Source organism: Raphanus sativus, chromosome 9 (genome assembly GCF_000801105.2).
Source record: "Raphanus sativus cultivar WK10039 chromosome 9, ASM80110v3, whole genome shotgun sequence".
Taxonomy (NCBI): domain Eukaryota; kingdom Viridiplantae; phylum Streptophyta; class Magnoliopsida; order Brassicales; family Brassicaceae; genus Raphanus; species Raphanus sativus.
In genome coordinates this window covers 24,954,878-24,979,212 of record NC_079519.1, presented here as the reverse complement: position 1 = coordinate 24,979,212, position 24,335 = coordinate 24,954,878, and the positions used below count along the sequence as shown (strand labels likewise).

At 30.9% G+C, this 24,335-nt stretch overlaps 2 protein-coding genes and 3 pseudogenes across 2 annotated transcripts; all 5 read left to right on the top strand.

The window, feature by feature from the left end:
* The first annotated feature begins 1,259 nt into the window (after positions 1 to 1,259).
* LOC108825099 (polyubiquitin-like) lies at positions 1,260 to 2,620 on the top strand. Its single transcript, XM_018598440.2, has 2 exons — positions 1,260 to 1,387; positions 1,548 to 2,620. Exon 2 carries the CDS (start codon positions 1,548 to 1,550, stop codon positions 2,538 to 2,540), a length of 993 nt encoding a protein of 330 aa, XP_018453942.2. The 5' UTR covers positions 1,260 to 1,387; the 3' UTR covers positions 2,541 to 2,620.
* A 2,403-nt stretch (positions 2,621 to 5,023) lies between these two features.
* Positions 5,024 to 5,882, top strand: LOC130500174 (plastid division protein PDV2-like; annotated as a pseudogene).
* Positions 5,883 to 7,853: 1,971 nt separating this feature from the next.
* Positions 7,854 to 9,511, top strand: LOC108825098 (polyubiquitin-like; annotated as a pseudogene).
* Positions 9,512 to 12,501: 2,990 nt separating this feature from the next.
* LOC108825097 (peptidyl-prolyl cis-trans isomerase CYP40-like) lies at positions 12,502 to 13,898 on the top strand (annotated as a pseudogene).
* Positions 13,899 to 18,813: 4,915 nt separating this feature from the next.
* Positions 18,814 to 20,005, top strand: LOC108825714 (uncharacterized). Its single transcript, XM_018599060.2, has one exon. The coding sequence runs from the start codon at positions 18,931 to 18,933 to the stop codon at positions 19,831 to 19,833; it is 903 nt and encodes a 300-aa protein (XP_018454562.1). The 5' UTR covers positions 18,814 to 18,930; the 3' UTR covers positions 19,834 to 20,005.
* The last annotated feature ends 4,330 nt before the right edge of the window (positions 20,006 to 24,335 follow it).

The window sequence follows — 24,335 nt, the reverse complement described above, 5'->3', positions numbered from 1 at the left end:
ATTTACGAGGATTTGATTTCAAGGATCTTACGTGTAATTAACGACGCGTGTTCCGCGTGGTTTCTACGAGGAAAGCCCGCGAGTGATTTACGAGGAAAAACGGCGAGGAACTTACGACGAAATGTTTACTTCGTCTTTACGAGGAAAGATAAGACTCGCTAGTGTACGAGGAAATGGCGACGAACCGTCTGTTACGACGGACGATAAACGACGAAACACGTTTCCTCGTTAATTCCTCGTAAACATCCTTTTACGAGGAATTAACGAGGAAAATGGCCCTCGTTAACCATCTGTTTTCTTGTAGTGGAACAACATCTATTTTATTCTAATTAGGTTAAAACCAATTAAATTTGTCATTTATTTTAGTTTTTATTTTTATGTATGAAAATATATTTTTTAATTTTAAAGAAAAATACCTTGTTGAAACTATGTTTTATGCATAAAATTGGATATACTTAAATTTCTTATAGATGTTTACTTATTTATTCATGCTATTTTTTTAAAAATACGAAGAAAGATTAAAAGAAAATTCATTATATATTATATATTTTATAAAACTATTTCATTTTTATTCTTTAGGTGGAGTTTGTAAAATAAAAAATTAAATTAAAAGCCAATACTTTGACATATATTAAGAAAACAATTTAGTGATGAAAATTGCATATAACTTATGATTCACTAACACTAATTTTGTAAATTACTTTAAAGCTTTGTCATATATAAATAACTTGATATTTGATTGAAACTTTTTGAGAAGATAAATAATAACATTTTTATTTTGAATTAATTAAGTATAAACTAATAAGTATTTGTAAGAGAAGATTTATAATCATCTTTACAAGAAAGTAAAAGTTAATAATTAAATCTCGTTTACGCTTGATAAACATGTAAAGCGGTCTACCTAATTGTCTTAAAATCCCGTAACAATATGATGCGCTTAATTATTAAATTTTACTTTTTTGTAAAGATGATTGTAAGATGCGCTGCATGATCACTAAATATTGCAAGAAACAATAATTTTACTAGCTATTGGTATTAGGACTCTAAACTCTACAGTATAACAAATTAGAGCTGACTTTGTTTAGTTTTATTTCTTTTAACTTTAGTAAGACTCTTTTCAAAAAAAAAAAACTTTAGTAAGATTACATGTCTTTTTATATAATAAAAAGGATCTGTACAATTATGTTAAAAAAAATCTCTACGATTGTATTTTAAATAAATTGTTTATATTTTAAGATTCATATTTATCTCAAAAAGTTCTTATATTTGGGTTTTGGATCAAAGAAGTAATCCTATATATAAGGAACCTCATCCCCTGGTGTATTGAAGTCTTCTATCTTACAAACCCTAACAGCTCAGAAAGACTCTTCTGAATTCTTCTCTTAAAGTATATCTTTTTCGTAGATCTTCTGAATCATCCGTTAATTTTTCTTTGTTTTCTGCTTTTGTGACTTTCTTGTTGAATAATATTCGTTAGAATCCAAATTTTCTGCACCTACTTTTGTTTTGTGTGTGCTAACCAGAATTTTATTTTTTATTGTTTCCAGATGTTGATGCAAATCTTTATTAAGATTTTTACAGGCAAGATTTTAACCCTTGAGGTGGAAAGCTCAGACACCACTTGCAAACTCAAAGAAAAGATACAAGATAAGGAAGGAATCCCTACATACCAGCAGATGCTTGTCTTTGAGGAAAAAAAGCTTGAGGATTGCAAAACCTTAGCTATTTACAATATCCAAAAGCATTCAACTCTCCACATGATTCTCAGGTTTAGAGGTATGAGAATTTTCGTAAATGTTCTTCAATGCGATATTGCCATAATGCTTGAGGTGAAAACCTCGGACACCATTGACAACGTCAAGGAAAAGATACAAGATAAGGAAGGTATCCCTAACTACCAGCAGAGGCTTATTTTTGCTGGGAAAAGCCTTGAGGATGACCGTACGTTGGCTAGTTACAATATCCAGAGAGAGTCAACTCTCCACATGATTCTCAAATTTAGAGATATGAGAATATTCGTAAAAATTCTTGACAAGATCATAACCCTTGAGGTCAAAAGCTCAGACACCATTGGCATCGTCAAGGCAATGATACAATTTAAGGAAGGCATTCCTATCAAAAGGCAGAAATTGGTCTTTGTCGGACGTTGTACGAAGGATGACTGTACCTTGGCTGATTACAATGTCCAAAAAGACAATACTCTTGTCATGATAGTCCTTTCCGGTAAACAGCTCGAGGATGGCCGTTTGGTGGATTACGACATCTGGAAGGAGCCAGTTCTTCACGTCCATCGTTTAAATGGTGGAATGAAAATATTTGTGAAAACACTCACAGAGAAAGTCATTACAGTCTTAGAAGTTGCGAGCTCAGACAGCGTTTACAGTGTAAAGAAAAAGATTCAAGACAAGGAAGGAATCGCACCAGACCACCAGATAATCTTATTTGCTGGTAGACAACTTAAGGATGTTTTCAGGCTTGCACATTATAACATCCAAAAGGAGTCAACACTTAACCTTGTGCGTAGTGTATTTTTCACATAAAATAGACTTTTACCTATTCGTTTTTTTTTCTTTGTTTTTATATTGGATTTTTTTCTTACGGACACGAAGTCTTATTTGTTTTTCACTGATCTGATGATCAACTAATAAAGAGTGATTAAAACCCAAAATAGAAAACCCGATATACCCCTTGGTAGGGAATCATCCTCGTGATATGAGGGAGCCTAAAACTCCGGCGATAAGGGCGCTTGGATTGCCAAGCATGGCCTAGGTGACGAACAACACACGGCCATTCCTGGACTTTTCGTTTGCTGTTAGTACAGTGGTGATGTTCAAGCGTGTTCTTCAAAGCCAGGCTCTTCTTGCCTTCTATGCTTTTACCCGTATTGTTCTTTGTACCGTTGTACGGCTATAGCCAATTCTCCACTAACATCTCCCACACACGCTACTTTTGGAAATTGTACTTTTTTGCAAGACTGACTACCTGTATTTATATATCAAAAGCCAAATTTTAGTGATTAACTGGGTAATAATCACGTCCTTAATCAAGGAATTTTGCTTTTCAGTCCATATTCTCTACACAGTTATATACTCTTAGAAAATTTACAATTTTATACGAACCATATTTTCTAAATCAGTGTTTAGACTTCGGAAATATATTATTTGCAACGATATTAAAGTTTGTAACTTTTGTGACAAATAACAAGTTTTAAATGAACTCCCGTGGTCATGCACGGCCATTAATCTTTATAGAGTTAATGTATTATAATTAATTGATATTTACTTTTGGTTTTAAATCAATTTATAATTTATATGTATAACTTATATTAATAATATCATATTATTTTAACTAGACATTTGATTTGGATATGTTATATCTAATAGGTTTGGTTCTTTTTTGGGTCAAAAATCGATTTGTTTATCACCTTTACAACTGGCAAATCTTTATTTAAAGGGTTTTTTCAATAATTAAACATAGTTAAGAAGTTTTACCATTAAAAAATTATAATCAAAAGTCTAAAAATATAATAACATTATCAAAAAATTAGTGACTTTAATTTTTAAAATTAATATTTTAAAAAATTTCTGTAAATATCCGAAACTGATTTTTTTATAAAATCGACATTATATATTTATAAATTAAAAATGTAAAAAACCAGAAAATATATAAAATTTATATCTTATCTAATAAAAATGTAATAATAAATCTTTAGATAATAAAATGTATATCTTTTTCTTATAAAAATGTAATAATAAATCTTTAGATAATAAAATGTATATCTTATCTTATATTTTCTGGTTTTGTACATTTTTAATTTATACATATATAATGTTGATTTAAAAAAAAAATCAGTTTCATATATTTACTGAAATTTTTAAAAATGCTAATTTTGAAAATTAAAGTTACCAAATTTTAGATAATGTTATTATATTATAGACTTTTAATTTGTTTAATGGTAAAACTCCTCAACTATGTTTAATTAATGAAAAAATCATAAATTAAAGATTTACCGGTTGTGGAGTTAATTATGACCTGCACTATAGAGAGAAGATTTAATTCACTAAATAAAGTTAATTTGTGGGTTTTCTTGTTAAATACTTAGTTTGAGAGTTTTTACCCAAAACAAACTTAACTGAGGGGTTTTAATGTTAAAAAATCTTTTTATTACTATGAAAGTATACTTTGTGAGTCAGCTTTACCACATGACATAAATTGATTGGGTAGAAATGTTTTGCATATTTATTTTATTTTTATTTTCACCCAATAACTCAAATTCATTTATTAAATAATATTTTTATTTTTAAATAATAAAAATTATATAAAATTCATAATTTTTAAGATCTATAAATAGAGACTACTCTCATTTCATTTGGATATAGAAGAAAAAACATCATTTTTCCTATAATCAAGTATTTAAGTGTTTTAAACTTTTTTTTTAAAGTATCCTAATAATAACCTTTTTAAAATTCAAAATTCTTTTTATCAAAAGTTACATTATTTTAGCTTTTTAAGTTCATTATAATCAAAAATATTATTAAACATATAGTTATTATATTATAAAGATAAATGTACGAATTAAAGATGGTGGGGTACGATATTGAATTTTTATAATCAAAACTACTGTAGAAGTTAAAAATGAAAAGAGTGTCGAATAAATTATGTGAACGAGAGAGAAGATGATATAGAATATGTTAAAAAGAGAAAAGTAGGATGCTGAAAATAAAAAGGGTGTTAGAAACCATTGTACGTGGTCTAATATCTCAATTATCATGTCTAGATTCTAGAATTCTATTTAAGACAAGTAATAAACTCAAATTATCATTATGAATAAGTATTTAATTCATTTAAATTATTTCTGGTAATTAATAATATTGTAGTGTCTACCAATTTAAAAAAAAAAATTATTCTATGATCTAAATTCTACGTTGTCAATCAAAATTTGTTATTAAATCCAATCAAAATGAAAAATTCTATAGATAACTCTAACAATTCACCAAGCCTTACAAATTTCTAAAGCTAAGAGATGAATTACTCAGACGAAAAAGTAATAACATAAATTATGATCTGAATAAACTACATGAATAATATAAAACATAAATTTCAAATCAGTCTAAGAAGTTCTGATGAATTAAAACCAGAATCTACGTCAAAGACAACAATATGAGAAGCAACTAGCAAGTCGCTCTCTCTGAGATTGATTACAGCAGGAAGATGTTGCTTGAGAAGCTCAACGAGTACAAAGGGAAAGAATTTGAAGTACTACGCGAGGCTTCGACTTTTGCTGGTGAAAGAGTTGATTATGAGAAGGATCTTCTTTTTCTTCCTCCCTACCCTCTTTCAATGGATACGTACCTCATTTACCGTCCAAGCAGAATAAATCTGATGCAAACGGGGTTGGTACAGGACATGTGAGAAAAGAAACAGAAGTGAAAAGTCCCCACGGAGCCCAGGAGTTATTCGCTTGTTAGGCTCTGTTGTAAAGATCATGCTTCCAATCATCGGTGTGATTTCTATCTTGTCTGCTTCTGGATATGGTCCTGAATCCTGATATCAAGAAAAGAGGCATGTCACTGAAGCTTCTGAGGTTTCTCCCGCAGCGAGTAGTCGTGCATGGGACAGGACCAGTGCCCACCAGGGAAAGTTCTTGTGATTGAAGACTGTGAAGCAAGGTGTCTTGTGAAGGAAAGAGTCGAGATACCCTTTCACTCGGTGGTTGCGAAACGAGATGTAACTTATGGATACGGTTGAGTTGAAAATACCCCTTTTCAGTGTGTAAAGTTTCAACCTTTGATCTCTTTACAGTTAATAAAATGAAAAGATCATAGAAAGCTGAAATAAGGGGTAGAAAAATTCTTATCAACCCATTATTCCCGTATACTTTGCAGAGCACGAGAAAGAAAGAAGAAAATGAGAAAGAAAATGAGAAATGGAAGACTGCATGTGGGATTAAAAACCGGAGTGGATAAGAATCCATGTGTAATGTGATCGATACCTTCAAGATGAGACTACATTAATCTCATAAACCAGTGAAGTTACCTAGTAATATATAAAATTAGGGGATTCTTTTGTGGTTATGGTATAAATATTTATAAAATATACTAACTAATATTTTATTTCATTTTATAAGTTTAAATTATTTTTAGTTTATATGAATAAAAAAATTTGATTTTTTTAAAAACATACATCTGATTTTGCTTATAAATAAATTAATCAATTGAATTATTTTCAGATATATGAGATTGTACTTCTTCATCTCAAGTGAACTATAAATGTTTCATGATTCTAAACAGGCTAAATCCACTTGACTGTCTCATTTAACTTGGTTTATTCTTTTGCATTCATAATATATTTTTCGTAAAATTATGTATACTTTGATATATGATATTTTGGGAAAAAAATAGAAAAGTAGTATTAGTTCGGAGTTGAAAAAGTAAATATAACCGGTTATCTTCTAAATTGTGAATGTATATACCCCAAATATTTATCACCAAACTGAATCATAATAATTTGTTAATATATTGTATACATGTGTTTATTATTTTGAGTTATTTGTAATTAATGTGCATATAAATAAATAGAAATTTGTTCTAAGAAATAATATGTCAGCTGGCTTAAATAAGACTTGAGTATAATAATCATGATTGATCCACTTGCTCATTGTTTAGAAATATTAAGTTGTATAAATTCGTCTAAAATGAACAACATCTATTTTTATTTTAATTAGGTTAAAACCAATTAAATTTTCCATTTATTTTAGTTTTAAGTTTTATATATGAAAATAATTTTTTTCAAAGACAAATATATTTTGAAACTATGTTGTATGCATAAAATTAGATATACTTTAATTTCTTATAGATATTTACTTATTTATTCATGCTGATTTTAAAATATGAAGAAAAATTAAAATCAAATTCACTATATATTATATATTTTTATAAAGATATTTCATTTTTATTCTTTATGTGGAGTTCGTAAAAATAAAAAAACAAAATTAAAAGCTAATATTTAGACATATATTAAGAAAACAATTTAGTGATGAAAATTATGTATAATTATGATTCACTAATACTAATTTTGTAATAACTTTAATTTTTTTGTCATATATAAATAACTTGATATTTGATTGAAACCTTTTGATAAGATAAATAATAACATTTTTATGTTTGAACTAATAAAATATAAACTAATAAGTATTCATAAAACAAATTTATAATCATTACAAGAAAGTAAAAGTTAATAGTTAAATCTCGTTAGTGCACAAAAAAAGAGAGTTAAATCTCGTTTAAGCTTTATAAACATGTATTCCCTTCGTTTCATATTATTTGTCGTTCTAAGTCTTTGCACACAGATTAAGAAAACATTTAGTTTTACATATTTCCAAAATAAAAATACTATTACCAATACACATCAACCAATATAAAAATAGAATAGAGAATATTTTCAATAAATTTTGCATTGAAAACCGAAAACGACACTTATTTTGAAACAAAAATTTTGCTCTAGAACGACATATAATTTGAAACGGAGGGAGTATTGCGGTTTACCTAATTGTCGTAAAATCCCGTAACAATAAGATACGCTGCAGATTTAATTATTAATTTTACTTTCATGTAAAGATGATTATAAGATGCGCTGCATGATCACTAAATATTGCAAATTAGAGCTGACTTTGTTTCGTTTTATTTCTTTCAATTTTAGCTAGATTACATGTTTGTTAAATAATAAAAACGATCTGTACGATTATGTCAAAAAAACTGTACGATTGTATTTTAAATAATTTTTTTATATTTTAAGATTCATATTTATCTCTAAAAGTTCTTATATTTGGGTTTTGAATCAAAGAAGTAATCCTATATATAAGGAATCTCATCCCCTGGTGTATTGAAGTCTTCTATCTTACAACCCCTAACAGCTCAGAAAAACTTTTCTGAATTCTTCTCTTAAAGTATATATTTTTTCGTAGATCTTCTGAATCATCCGTTAATTTTTCTTTGTTTTCTGCTTTTGTGACTTTCTTGTTGAATAATATTCGTTAGAATCTAAATTTTCTGTACCTACTTTTGATTTGTGTGTGCTAACCAGAATTTTACTTTTTATTGTTTCCAGATGTTGATGCAAATCTTTATTAAGATTTTTACAGGCAAGACTTTAACCCTTGAGGTGGAAAGCTCAGACACCACTTGCAAACTCAAAGAAAAGATACAAGATAAGGAAGGAATCCCTACATACCAGCAGATGCTTGTCTTTGAGGAAAAAAGCTTGAGGATTGCAAAACCTTGGCTATTTACAATATCCAAAAGCATTCAACTCTCCACATGATTCTCAGGTTTACAGGTATGAGAATTTTCGTTAATATTCTTGAAGGCAATTCCATAATGCTTGAGGTGAAAACCTCGGACACCATTGACAACTTCAAGGCAAAGATACAAGATAAGAAAGGTATCCCTAACTACCAGCAGAGGCTTATTTTTGTTGGGAAAAGCCTTGAGCATGACCGTACGTTGGCTAGTTACAATATCCAGAAAGAGTCAACTCTCCACTTGATTCTCAAATGTATGAGAATATTCGTAAGAATTTTTGACAAGAACATAACCCTTGAGGTCTTAAGCTCAGACACCATTGGCAACGTCAAGGCAATGATACAAGATAAGGAAGGCCTTCCTATCAAAAGGCAAAGTTTGCTCTTTGCCGGACGTTATACGAAGGATGACTGTACCTTGGCTGATTACAATGTCCAAAAAGACAATACTCTTCACATGATATTCTTTTCCGGTAGAAAGCAAGAGGATGAACCTTTGGTGGATTACGACACCTGGAAGGAGTCAGTTCTTAACGTCCATCGTGGTGGAATGAAAATATTTGCGAAAACACTATCCGGTAAAGTCATTACCTTAGAAGTTGAGAGCTCAGACACCATTTACACTGTAAAGACAAAGATTCAAGACCAGGAAGGAATGGCACCATACGACCAGAGAATCATATTTGCTGGTAGGGTACTGAAGGATAGTTACAGGCTTGCAGATTATAACATCCGAAAGGAGATAACACTTCACCTTGTTCATCGTGACTTTTTCAAAAAATAGACTTTTTATCTATTCGTTTTTTCTTTGTTTTTATATTGGATTTTTTTTCTTAAGGACACGAACTCTTATTTGTTTTTCACTGATCTGATGATCGTCTAGTTAAGAGTGATTAAACACACAAAATAGAAAAACCGAGATACCGCTTTGTAGAGAATCATCCTCGTGATATGAGGGAGCCTAAAACTCCGGCGATAAAGGCACTTGAATTGCCAAGCATGGCGGAGGTGACGAACAACCAACAACACACGGCCATTCCTGGACTTAGCGTTTGCTGTTAGTACGGTGGTAATGTTCAAGCGTGTTCTTCAAAGCCAGGCTCTTGCCTTCTATGCTTTTACCCGTATGGTTCTTTTTACGGCTATAGCCGATTCTCCACTAACATCTCCCTCACACACGCTACTTGGAGATTGTACTTTTTGCACACATGTTTTTTACTCCCTCTGTTCCAAAATAAATGAATTTTGAGGTTTTTGAACATTCATTAAGAAATTACAAACTTTTATTCTATTTTTCTAGTTTACCTAAAAATAATAATGATTAAAGTAATTTCAACCAATAAACAATTATACTACAGAATATAAATAATTAAAAATATTAAAATGCATTTATTTTTTACCTAGAAACTTGAAAACATCACTTAAAATGGAACAAAAAATTTTCCCTAAAACTCCACTTAAAGTGGAACGGAGGGAGTATATATCTAAAACCAAAATTTAATGATTAATTGGGTAATAATCACGTTCTTAATCTAGGAATTTGGCTCTTCAGTCCATATTTTCTACACAATTAATATACTTTTAGAAAAATTACATTTTTAGACGACCCATATTTTCTAAATCAGTGTTTAGACTTCGGAGATATATTATTTGCAACGATATTAAAGTTTGCAACTTTTGTGACAAATAGCAAGTTCTGATATAGAGTGTACGTTATGTAACTTGATACCAATTAATGCACAAACTAGGTAATAATCTGCGTCTGGCGTATAATGAAATTATTAATTTCATTATTTTTTAAGATACAAAGATATTAGGTCTATTTAATTTGAATATCGTCTCGGTTTTATGTTAATTTAACACAATTAAATTAATTTACTTAGTAATATCTAAAATTAATATTTATGTTCAAAAATAAAATTTACAATTGATTTTTTTTTTAAATTTTAAAAATAATATTATTTAACATTTAAAATATTATTTTCTATATCTTGTTAAATATGATTCATTAATTTCGTTAATAAGAATATAAAATGAATATAGCTTATATATTATTTTCAAATAAATAAGTTATATATCATATACTATAATTTTCTATATTACTAATTTACTACTCTACTAGTCAATTTATTATATACTTTGTTTGTTTCTTATTAAGTATTGTTTTAATTTTTTAAAATTTGTTTCATTATAAGTATTGCTTTAGATATTTAAGGCATATATAAATTATTTTTTCAGTTTTACTCTTATTTTTAGTTCACTAATTAACAAAAAACAAACAAAATAATGTATTTGTAAAAACGTTAAACAATATTTATTATAAAAAGAACCTTAATAAGAATATACATTATATGCATCATACTGTTTCTATAGCATATTGATAATGCCAAATTCATACACATTTTTTATTGATAACTAAAAGAAGTATAATTATGTTAAAGATGGACTTTGTCTCTTGAGATGGTTCAAATACCACTATATTTTTGAGAAAATTGAGATTCTCTTTTTACATATTTTATTCATTTTCTTTCATCCCTTTATTCCTACGTTTGCCATTCATAATCATAGATATGAAAATTAAGCCATATTAATATTTTAGTTCTTACGTTCGTCATTATAATTCCACATCTAATTCGAATATTAGAAACATGATAAAATAAAAACAAAGCAAAACCCACAAAAGAAAATAAACCAATGGAGTTAAATAAGAAACGTGATTAATTAGAAAACTGGGTAGCTCACAAGAAAACTTGGATATGTAACTTTGCGGATGTTTCAAAAAAAAAAAGTAACTTTGCGGTTTGTGTTCTAGCTGCGGCTACATCGCCGGCCAGGTTTAAATCCATATTCTACATGTTGAAAAAGAAGGCGTAATTTACATTAATTTGTTATTGACAGAATATTATACAACGAATTATAATCTCAGGGAAAATAGGGAATCATGTAAGCTGAACGCTGATTGGAAGAGGCAGCGTAATGGCGTGGGTGGGAGGGAGGAACCTGAGGAGCGTGGCTCAATAAGACTCTCGCGGCTTCAGCCACTACCGCCGCTAAATCCATTGTTATCTTCAAAAACTCTATACAAAGCTCTATTCTCTTTATCACCATTGACCTCCTTTTTCTTTCTTTCTCTCTATCTCTTTTTCGTTTCTCTACCTTCAAATTCTTACTCTGTCTTGTGTGCCTGCGTATTTATATATCAAGGTCCTGAACACATACATCATACATGCCATGTGAACTATATTTGTATAACTTAAAAACAAAATGATTGATTAGCTCTCGTTGACCAAACAAAAATATTGTTTCACTAATCTTGAATTTTCTTGAGTATAATAACCAAAGAAAACGATGACGTGCTGTGGTTTAAAGATAAAGAAAAAAATTAAATCATTGACTTTATTAAAAGGAAAATTATTGACTTGGTTTCAATTATTAAAAAAAACATTTATTTACCAATCAGATTTATTCAATTTTGTATTGACTTTGTATTTTGGATTGATAATAAAAATTTGTACCCGGAAGAAAAAAAAGAGATTTCATTCAATTTACTCTTTTGACGTAGATAAAGAAAGGAAATTACCAAATTTATACACACAAATGAAAGAAGTCTAGCTCTATATAAGTTTCCGTTAGCATGTGTTTTTTTAAGTACTTAATAAACATCTATAATATAATATAATATAATATAATATAATTTAATAATATATAATCAGTGTCGTGCGAAGGTTTAAAGGGATCTAAGGCAAAATTTTCCAAATGTTTTTTTGTTTGAAAAGGGCTTACTATTTAAAATGGGGGTTCATGATTTATTTTGCGTATGTTTACTAATAACTGAATGATAGATATTGGTAATATATTTGTAGTCAAAGTTTAAAAAATAGCACTAAAATGTGTATGAACTGTCAAATTTCATACATAAATATGTATGAAAACACTAATAACCACAATGAACTAGTAAGTTGAATATATAAATCCTAATAAATGGGTCCTATATTTTGATTTAAAAGTAAGGGATCTCAGGGTGTTGCCTTTTTTTACAAGCATAAGCCGGCTCTGAATATAATATAATATAATATAATATAATATAATATAATTATATTATATTATTCGATTTAGTAATTTTTTATTTAATACATATCTCATACGAGTATAACAATGGGCCTAAACCCATCACAAAGATAAACACATCCTAATTAACGAACATGGAGGTTGGTGATAGAACAATTCTTGGCACATGCACATATTTGTTTAAAAATCTTGCATAGAAGAGTTACTTCCTGATTTTTGTTATATGTAACTTGTTGCAGGGGAATCGATTTCATCGTGTAATCAAGGGGTTTATGATTCAAGGTGGCGATATAATGGGACTGGTGGTGAATCTATTCACTGATTGAAATTCGATGATGAGAACTTTGAACTGAAACATGAGAGGAAAGGAATGATCTCTATGGCTAACTCTGGCGCCAACACTAACGGCTCTGAGTTTTTCATCACCACCACTCGCCCATGTCATCTTGATGGGAAACATGTTGTGTTTGGACTTTGGAAGGGTTACCAAAGGAATTGGGGTGGTTCCGTTCCATTGAGCATGTCACCACTGAGGAACACGCTTGTCTTTCTCTGGATGTTCCTGAGGGTGAAGATGATGGGATATGTAACTTTTTTAAGGATGGTGATGTCTACCCTGACTGGCCTATTGATCTGGACGAAAGCCCTGTAGAGTTGTCTTGGTGGATGGAGACTGTTGACTCTGTCAAGGAAGGCTAGTGGTAACGAGCACTTTAACTGGATTATATGTTCATATACTTTAGATTTTGAATCTGATCTTTGTTTTTGAGTTCAGATACAAAATCTAAAGTATATAAACATATAATTTGTTAATTTAAATTTGATTACATTTTTAGAACTGTTTCCAGAGCTAGGATTGCTTTCGCTTCCCTCGATAGAAGATTTTATTGTACTGGTGCCTTCTATTTGTATTGTAACTGGCTCCTGTGGCATGCAAACTGAAATTTGGAGATGCAAAAGGAGCGTTGCTTGACACTGAATTTGCTAGGCGTGATGAAGACAACAATGTCAAAGCATTGTTTCGACAAGGCTACTAAAAAGTTCATTGTTTGACGGTCTACTATAAACCAGGCCTATAGCACAGATATTATGGATTTCTCTTGATATGAATATGATCATATGTAAATGTTAGGCACACATGGCTCTCAATAACATCGATGCTGCTGCGCTGAAAGCCTTGAGAAAGCTCTTCAATTCGAACCCACCAATGGTGAGTCATTAGTTTTGCTTGTTTGGTTTGTTTTTTATGCTACACACCTACGCTTATTTTGGGCGGGGTAGAGAAATCTAACTAGCATGTTTTGTACGTGCATGGTCACCTGATGTGGATTTTCAGCTGGTCTTAAGAAAGAATATGCTGCTGTAATGAAAGAGGTGAGTTGATATTTGTTTGCTCTGCAGTGACTTTACGTCTGGCATCAATGTCCCTTAACTGTTGTCAATGACTTAAGCTCTATATATGTGTGCACAGACACAGATTGCCATTAGAGACAATGAAGAGAAAAAGCAATACTGCAAAATGTTGGGATAGAATGTTCTCTTACCTTTAGGGGTAATCAATTTGACTGTTATTGCAAGCCACCAGAAATTGTTTTCTTGATGGTAAATTATTTGATGTTTAAGCTTTTACTTTGCAGTTTTGTAGGGTTGGTTGGATAGTGGGGAAGAGACTAAAAAAAGAAGAAGTGAAAAGAGCATATAAAAGAGAGAAATATTCAATAGAATTTGGGAAATGTTTATGTTACCCTCATTTTTGTAAACAATGTTTACTTCTGCATTTCCTGCAGAGACTGATGCATAGTTTAAACCCAAAAGACAGATGATTAATGCAGTTTTGTGTTCTTGCTTCCTTCCCCATTTTCTCTTTCTTTGCTCGACTTAAGTGTTCGGAAATGCAGAAATAATCGGCAAATTGGAACTTAACGTTATAATTTGTTGTTGCATTATACAGAGAACTAAGACATATCTCAGTGATGAATGTCACTTCTTTACAAAAGTATCAAAGCAGAAGACGCAGTCTTTACTTATTAAGTAGGCTAAAGAACTTAAGAGGCCAAATATTTTAGGTAAATTGTAGACCAAAATCATTCGTCACTTATATGAACGATCTCTTTGAGAGTGATTTCAGTATGCCCCTATTCATCCCTCTAATGCCACCCATGAAGCTCTTCATCTTCATCGCCACCCATGAATCTCTAATAATGTTCTGACAACATGATGGCAACGTTCTTTTATCTTCCTGGTTTTAGTCTCTTACTCTCTTTCCTTTTACAGGCTCGATGAAAGGAAGAAGAAGCCATGCAGAAGAAGGCGCCACACGAAGCAAAACAGAGTAAAAGTAGTGTTATTATAACATACTTACAGATATTCATCTGAAGATTCAGAATATTCATCGCCATCTCTGAAGTTCTAAAGATTTTCGTCAACATGAATTGGGGGTATCCGGACCCGCATTCTTTTATCCATACGTTGATCGGTTGATGGGACCATAAGGATCGAGCTCGAACACAAAATCAAGATCGAGGAGGCTTTTCATTCAACTTCACAGTTAAGTAACTCCCATTAGATCGGAAAGTGAAGTATGTAGGAACTTCCCCACCAGGTAAGACCACAGCGTTACGAGTTGAAGTCTCTGAATGTTGAGATTTCTCGCTTCTTGATTTAATTTTAAGCAGTTTTGAAAGAAGATATATAAATGTATGGATTGCTAAAGGACCAATCAAATCTGTCCAGGTACTCGCAATTCTCTGCATCTATGAACAGTATGGAATTTGGAAGGTCTTAGATTGATACCTGCTTCTGCATTTTGTTAAGTACAAGTCGACGTAGACTAGAACATTCCTTAACCCGTTAAACTATCTCTAGTATCTCTTTATCCCTTAAGTGAAGCTCTGTGATGATGTCAAAAGCATAAAAGATACAAATATTGGAGATTAGCTGCATTTTCTAATAGAAGGAGGGAGTTTCACCAAACTTGAGCATCCACTAAGATCAAAATGTTGGAGATTTGTTGCATTCCCAATAGAGGAAGGGAGCTCCACAAATTCAAATCTTGGAGATTAGCTGCTTTTCCGATAGAGGAAGGAAGCTCCCAAGACTTGAGCATTTCTAAGAATTCAGATATTGATAAGCTTGAATCCTTTGTCGACCTAAAAATGGAATACAACAAGCTTGAGAAGTTAAGGGACGGGATTAAAGTAAGTGTAATATTAACAAGAATAAGCAGACTCCATTTATTTGATTCTATACTAATAGCATATTATTTTTGTTTTGTGTAATCTTTTGTATCTACTCAACTGAGAAGCACACAAGCTCATGAATCATGTCTTTATTTGTCTATACAGCCACTTCAAAATCTGAAATGGTTAAATTTGATGAATTATTCCCGGAAAGCGTTTGTTGGGACGTAAGTGGGACGCACTTGCAAATTCCCAACGATTTTTTTTTCCCAACGTTCTAGTTCCAAGAGGTTTGTTTGCTCTTATAAGTTATAACTTATAACCCATATTTTAAGCGTTTCCAGGTATTTGCTCCAAAAAAAAAACGTCTCTAGGCAGGGGCGAAGCCAGACTTTATTTTGACCGGGTGCAAACCAAATAGCATATATAAAATGTTTGATAAAAACAGTGAAAAAATAGAGAAGGAGGGTAATCGAACTCAGGTTGGTAGGAAACTATGGGTGCATCACGCCCAACTTAGCCACTTTCAACTTATATGTTCTATTTAAAACACTAAACATCTAAAATATAGTGGGTGCACGTGCACCCATTGTCTCTAACCTAGCTTCGCCCCTGTCTCTAGGTACTCCAGGCTGCAAACCAGTTATAGATTTAAAGATTTCTTTAAAATCCGATTTATGCTACTTAATCGGTTAAATCATTTAAATCTAATTTAAATAAATATAAGTTGGTTTAAATCTTTTAATCAAGCAATAATGTTAGTTCAAGTACATAAATTTGTCTATATATATTTCAAATAAATTCATCACAATAATTTAAGAGTTAAACATAAAAGCTAAAATATCAAATATAAATATAAAATACATATAATAAATTAATAATAATTTGTTCATGACTAAATTCACCTAATTCTAAATCCGAGTGTTTCAGAAAAAAAAAATTCCAACATTGCTTATAACAATACAAATTTGTAAAATTAACAACTCCATGGGACATAGCTAACATGATGGTAGACCATGGCCAAATAATCAAGAGAAATTCCCTGCGATAAGTCTTTCTAGTTTATTTTTACAAAATAGCATTCAAAGAGGAAAATGATCAAAAAAAGTTGTATCAATTGGTAAATATGCATTTATATCTTATGATTAACTAATCTAGATTTAAAATTTAAAATTAAGGGATGAAGTTTTGGGATAAAGTTTCAAATTTTAAAAAAAAAATATTAAAATTTTCAAAATAAAAAGAGTTATTTGGTTATTTTATATTTATGGCTATTTTTGTGACAACTTTTTTTAAAAAAGACTATGAAAGAATTGCCCAGTAATCATTGCAAATGGTAGTTAGACTATTCATTGATGACTACGGAAATGGTTACACGTTTGCATATCGTTAAAAAGGTTATTATATTTCCCATTGTTGATATCTGTCAAGTTAGCTAGCCCTTCAAAAATATATGTACCACAGTACCAGTGCCTCTTGCCGTTCAAATAACGGAAAAAACATGTTTTAAAGGCCTGGCTAAAACATCTCGAGTATTTGTTTTGTTACTAACACCTTTAATTAATCAGCATTATACATGTGTATAGGTGAAGTGTAATACCAAAGTCAAAAATTGTGAGCCTTGACAACCGTCTAGACGTTGACGTTTTGAAAAAATAATATCCGTAACCATCGACCGCGACTTATGCGCGTACGTACGCTTAATAAATGAAAACTTCGATTATTATCAAATAGCAGACACGCAAACAACATGCAAACATTATGGATTACAAATATTTCGTTATTGTTCGTGATTGCTCATTGCCCAATCAGGTATTTGGAGGAATTTAGCGGCCACTAGTTTGACAATTACATGCCTTAATCACGTAGAAAAAAAAACAATTCGAGAGAAGCCATCTCTGTTGAACATGGAAAGTCAATTAAATTTGATTTGTCAAAATAAGTAAATATTCATAAAATAAAACGACCACAATTAAATTTTGCTGCTTGATAAACCGAACCTTTTCCACACATGAGTTTGACCAGTTGTTTCTAGTTCATTTTTTTCTCGTGGTGAAAAACTTCATATAACAAAATTATGAATTTTTGTCCAGTAATTAAGCCATCCTGATTATATAATCCAAAAAGTCCTCGACCTTTATTCATAACCTTTTCGGCTCTTCGCACCACATGACCAAATTGGGTTAATTAAACCATTTAGATTATTCAAAATTAACTAATATTCTTTGTAAAATTTTGATTAGAAGTTCTTTTCAGTGAAAAGGTTTTGTTTAACCGGAAATAGATAATAAATGTATGCTTTGAAGAGTTGAGACAAAATGAATAACGGCCACCGGAAAACAAAATTCATTTAAGAGACTGAAGTTAGAAAAAGGGTTATAGTTTACCATAAAAATCGAATGAAATTATAAAGTGTCGTTAACCTATTCAAATTTGTGTTTGGAAAGATGTAAGGAAGGAACTATCATAAATGGAATCGGACTCGAGTACACATAAATAAAATCTTATAAAATCGTAAGAAACAAAATTTTAGAAAGTTAAGTACGTTTTGGAAGCGTATACCTAAATATATATATAAGAATAATTTTATAAAACTTACGACCAAAATTTTTATCATTCAAATTAAAAAGTAATAATTTATTCATTTAAAATAATTTTATATCCTTCAGCTGACTTCATATAATAGTGAAAATAATAGCAAATTAAGTTTATAATCTTTTATCCAATTAACAAAACTAATTATTTTTATTAACTCACAAATAATTGATACAATATATTTGAATATATATGCAAGATATCTTATAAAAAGAAACTATTATGCACAAAGACAATGTATAGTATTCATCTTAATATTGTATATTTTAGCGACTCTATTTTAATAATATTAGTTTTAGAATTTATATAAAATAAAAATAATTTATTTATGATATTAGATACTAAAATGATATTGTGATTTCAAAATAGTAGCTTACGCTTCCAAAGTATTTAACAAGATTATTTTAGAAATGTTTTGAAATCGAGATTTTGAAAGTTTTCATAAATTTTTGTTTTCAATTCTAATTCTGAAATCGGATGTCCGATGAAGCTTCCATGGTAGGACTAATAATCATAGAAAACCTCCTGATATACAAAATAAAAATGTTTGGTAAAAAAAACATAGAAAACTTAGGAGTTAATAAATCACAACAAATTGTTGTCCAAAAAGAATAATAATAACTCACAACCCACGAAGTAGGTGAGACTTATAAAGGCAGCTCCTAACTCAATCCATTCATTTCTCCATCTCTCTCTAAAGTCAAGACTTTCGTGTGAAAGGGAATACCTTCCAAGAACCAGAAAGGCAGAAGAAGAAGAGAGCATCCAAAGAAGAAGAAAACTCCACTAATGGAGACAGAGGCAGCAGTAGCAGAAACATCAACAGAACTCAACTTCGACAGCACAACTTCATCTCCGTACATAACAGCTCCTTCAAGCCCGACTCGATTTGGAAACAACAATGCTTTCTTCTTCAGTGCACCTACAAGCCCTTCACCTTCAACCTCCTCCAAGAAGAGATCAGTCAGCGATTTTGACGACAATTTCGAGTTCAATTTCAGTGGTCAGTTGGATAAATCTTATTTTTCAGCCGCCGATGAGCTCTTTGATGGAGGAAAGATTCGACCTCTAGGTCCCTCACTCCCTCCTACTACTGTTTCTTCTCCCAGATCTAGTTTCCTTGAGAGAGAAGTTTCTAATAGAGGAAGAGACCGGTCTCCCGGATCTACTTACGAGCGTAAAGGAAGCCGCTCTATGTCTCCGTTAAGGGTTTCAGACATCATGGTTGATGAAGAAGAAGTACATGAGTCAGGAAAAATGGTTGCTTCTAACACAAGCAACCAAAAATCCTCTGTTTTCTTGTCAGCGATTCTGTTCCCTGGTCGAGCGTATAAAAAGTGGAAACTCAAAGATCTGTTACTATTCAGGAGTGCATCCGACGGAAGACCGGTTCCAACCAAAGAGTCCTTGAAAAGATATGATATTCTGACAAAGAAAGAGGCGGAAGAAAGGAAGAACTCGAGTGTCCGGTCAAGGGATAGTTGTGAGTCATCACCGGTGTCTAGGTCGAGGAGGTATGGCGCAGTAGTTTCGGCTCATGAGTTGCATTACACTGAGAACAGAGCAGTTTCGGAAGAGCTGAAGAGGAAGACATTCTTGCCGTACAAGCAAGGCTGGTTAGGCTGCTTAGGGTTTAACCCTGCGGCCCATGAAATTGCAAGAGTTGGGTCCTTGTCACGTGCTTCCTCATGATCGTCCTTGTACTTTCTATTTATATATTAAATTTTTTGATGGATTTAATTTTCAGATGTGGTGGTAAAAAAATCTATTCACTTGATGGAAATTATGGTATTGTTAATTCTTATAATGCTTTATACAAATCATGAATATAAAAAAATGAAATGTAAAATTGGTTTACGAAGTATTTTGGCTAATTCCATTCATACGTTGAAGGTTGTGACTTGTCAATTGGATATTATTTGACTATTTGGATACTGAACAGTAACAAGAAAGGACATATTTAACGAATTGCCCGACCATACTAGTCGAGAGAGTGCTCATTTTTTCACAACCTCCTTATTTATATAATTCTCCAGTTTTAGAATCAGATAGAGTATATGGTTATTTAGTTTACCGATAAGAGAATAACTTAGTCATAGACTCATAATTTGTAGTGAATTGAAGAATGAGGCAACAACGGGGGCCAGCTGAGCCGAAAGAGGAATAGTAAAGAAGAAATGCAATGCTCCTTAATCATATGAGGTTTGTGCAATAATAATGGTAGTGATGCTCTTAAGAGAATAAAGTCCGTGGACCACATATAAAATGATAATAGATGCTATATAGTTAACATTTGATTAAGTAACTGATGACAACCTAATATGAGTTAATAACTTTACTATTGCATCTAGGCTGCAATGATGAATTCCTGGGGCAACGCCAGGCGTTTACATTTTCTTAATGTATTTTTGTCAACTTTTTCTTAATGTTTGTTAATCAAGAAAATGTGATTTTAACTTTTATATTAACGGTACTTTCGAGATATTGAAGATAGAGAAAATAAAAAAAAATTTGAGAAAGGGCCGAACCTATAATGACTCCTTTATGTTATAATAATAGTTCTCATGGCAAATAAATAATATTTCATATTTGTATATAGTTAATTCACAGGTTTAAATATTTATGATTTATGATCTGAATCAAAAATCAATTGAACTGAGACAGATAAAATTAAGATAGGACCAGAGTGGTGGGTGTCTGGGTGACCATTTATTAAGTGTTTGATACAACTGTGATTAGACAGCTTCTATGACTATTCTTAATTGTAATTGATGTTTACTTGATTAAGTATTAATGTACCAAACACTTTCAATACACTTAAGGCCACATTAAAAACTATTGTTAAGAGAATATGAACATCAATGAAAATGTGCACAAGGAAAATCATATTCATGTATATATTGTCTCAATAATCATATAGGATCTCGACATCAAACGTGTAGTAATTTGCAATCTAATAAACAAACATAAGTTGTATTTAGGCTTGGACACGGATATTCAGATTTTTGAAGTTATTTGTAATTTGTTTCGTATGTTACAGATATTTAATTTTTCGATTTGTTTTGCTTCGGAAAAATACGGATATTTGGAAAAATGGATATCCGAAAAATAAATAGATATTAGCGGATATTTACAAATATTTACGGGGATCTCATATGTTTTGATTAATACAAATAATCTTAAAAATTCGATACAAATTTGTTTTGTAAAATATTTTCTTTGCATTATATTTAAGATAAAAATTAAAAGAAGTAGTGAAACTACATATCTCGTAAATTTTTTAACCTTAGTTAACAATTATAATAATACAAAACTTAAGGAAAAAATATAAATGTTATAAATATTTTCTATTCTTTTTATGTAATATTTTTATATAAGTAACAATATGAATAGAATTTGTCAAAAATCATATTTTAGAACAATAGCTATATAATTTTATACATTTAGAACTTTAAATATAATTAAGATATACATGTATTTATATATTGCCGGTTTGGATCGGATATTTTCTTTTCAAAAAATTAAAATTTATGATTGTTTCGATTTTAACATATATTGATTTTTAATATTTGTTTTGATTCGAAAGTTTACGGATATTTGAAATTTTTGAATCAATTGAAATGAATAGTAATCCGAATCAAGTTTAACGGATAAAATGTACTCCCTTGTTGTATTCATAGTTATGAATTGATCCACGGAATCATATTTACATATTTGAAAACCAGCCACTCTTGCTTTAACGTGTATCCTTTTTTTTTTGTGCGACTTAACGTGTATCCAAATTTAATGAATGTACTAGATTCTGACCCGCCCTTTAAAAGGCAGGTATATTTTTTGTTTTAATTTAATTTTTATATTTGTGTTTTTTATGATTAAATTTTTTTTTTCTATTTATAATCATATTTGTGTATAAATATTAATTTAAATAATAGAAATTTAAAAAATGATCTGGTATATGCTCTGTTAGGGCTGGGTTGCCGGTCGAACCCGCTAACCCGCAGATTTCAATTTTGTTTTGGTCAAAAAATAGGACCCGCACAATCTGCAAACAAATAATTTGTACTGGCACCCTCCCATTTAATTTGGCAGATCCGGTATACGCTCTTTTAGGGATGGGTTGCCGGTCGAACCCGCCAAACCGGAGATTTCAATTTTGTTTTGGTCAAAAATATGATCCGCACAACCTTCAAACAAATAATTTGTACTGGCACCTGCCCATTTAATTTGGCAGTTATCAGCGGGTTATAATTTTTAAAAAATAATTATTTAATTTAATTATTATAAAAATATATTTATAATAAAAATTATATATTTTTAGAATTTAAATTTCTTTTTTAAATTACCATATTTTTTTAAAAAATTACTTTTCTTTTTATTTTTAAAATACTTTTCGGGTTGTGGGTACCTACAATCCAAAATCTACCAACCCGCACCCTTCCCAAATAAAATATACATAATCCGCTTCCGCAAATCGATTTTTTTCAAATATACCCGCCTTTTGAACCGGAACTAAACCGCAAACCAAATACATCCAAATTTTTAAAATAAAATTATATACCCACAAATATTAATTATATTTAGTTTCTAAATAACTATATATACTTAAATACTATTTATTAATCAAATTACCCAAATATTTTATCCATAAATTTAAAACAAAAGTTGGCATATTTATTTATTTATATGTAAACATAGTAATATAAATGCTATTAATTGTTATTGATAATATATATATACATAATGGTATGAGGCATGGGGAATCAAAGAATCAAATATTCTTGGGTTGTTTGCCTATTCCCCTGTGTAGATACATATACCCTATCTATTCCCACCCAAACTATTAAGTTCTTTCTAAACCCACCCAAACATATACTTTCTCTTTAATTTCTCCCCAAACTTTTTTATTCCCCCTCTCTAATTGAATTCTCAAATCGTGATTAATGGAACAAAAATGGCGTTTAAGAAATACAGATTGCCCAATTAAAAAAACATGACCGACATTTAAAAAAAACCCGACCCAGGTTCTTCACTTACAGACACAGATTAGAGAGAGAGAGAGAGAGAGAGAGAGAGAGAGAGAGAGAGACCAGGAGGAGGAACAAAGGAGATACAACGAGCAGATAGACAAGAACGAGGAACAGAGAGAGACGACAACGATGAGAAGAGTGATGAAGAACAGGGGAGAGAGATAGAGACGAATAACAGAGGAGAGAGATAGAGACGAAAAACAGAGGAGAGAGAGAGAGGTGAAGAACAGAGGAGAAAGAGAGAGACAAAGATCAGCGTATGTGTCTTGCTCCTTTTGATGTTTGTGAATCTGTGATGATAATAATTGAAACATGTGAGACTTTGTAGATATTTCAAAGGAATCACCCAATAAAGTTTCATTTTGTATTTGGAGTTATGAATATATTTAAATGATCTAAGTTTCGGTATCTCTCTCTCTGTTTTCGGTTTCTCTATGTCTCCTCTGCTTTTCGTCTCTCTCTCTCTCCTCTGTTCTTCATTGTATGTGTCGTAAGTGAAGAAGAACACAAAGAAACCCATTTGACCAAAAAAAAGAACACAGAAGAAACCCTTTAAAAATAGTCCCAATTAGATTTTAAAATCTGGGACAGGTTTTTTAATTGTCGGGTCAGGTTTTCTAATTGGGCGATCTGTATTTCCTAAACGCCATTTTTGTTCCATTAATCACGATTTGAGAATTCAATTAGAGAGGGGGAATAAAAAAGTTTGGAGAGAAATATAAAGAGAAAGTATATGTTTGGGTGGGTTTTGGAAGAACTTAATAGTTTGGGTGGGAATAGATAGGGCATATGTATCTACAGAGGGGAATAGGCAGGCAACCCAATATTCTTTCTTTGTTTAGATATATAATTAATGTGTACGTGGTTTATTTCTACTCAAAGTTGGATTCCAAAATTATAGGAAGTAAGAGATAAGAAAGGTTATAAAATACAAAGTCTATATAATTACATGCCAAATACTGGCGGTTGTTATTCAAAAACGTGGGTTTATAAGTTGAACAAAAATATTTTCCTAGAATATAGGAAGGAGAAGATATGTGATTAATGGTAGTTAGTTAGTAAAAAGTAAAATTTAAAAAGTGGACTCAACATGATATCAACTGGTCATGCCGGAGAATTAATAGAATAGATGATCATAATTTATATTATATTCGAAGATATATGTGC

Excerpts from the sequence above, each read along its gene's own strand:
- LOC108825099 (XM_018598440.2), top strand. The coding sequence starts at position 1,548 with ATGTTGATGCAAATCTTTATTAAGATTTTTACAGGCAAGATTTTAACC.
- LOC108825714 (XM_018599060.2), top strand. The coding sequence starts at position 18,931 with ATGGAGACAGAGGCAGCAGTAGCAGAAACATCAACAGAACTCAACTTC.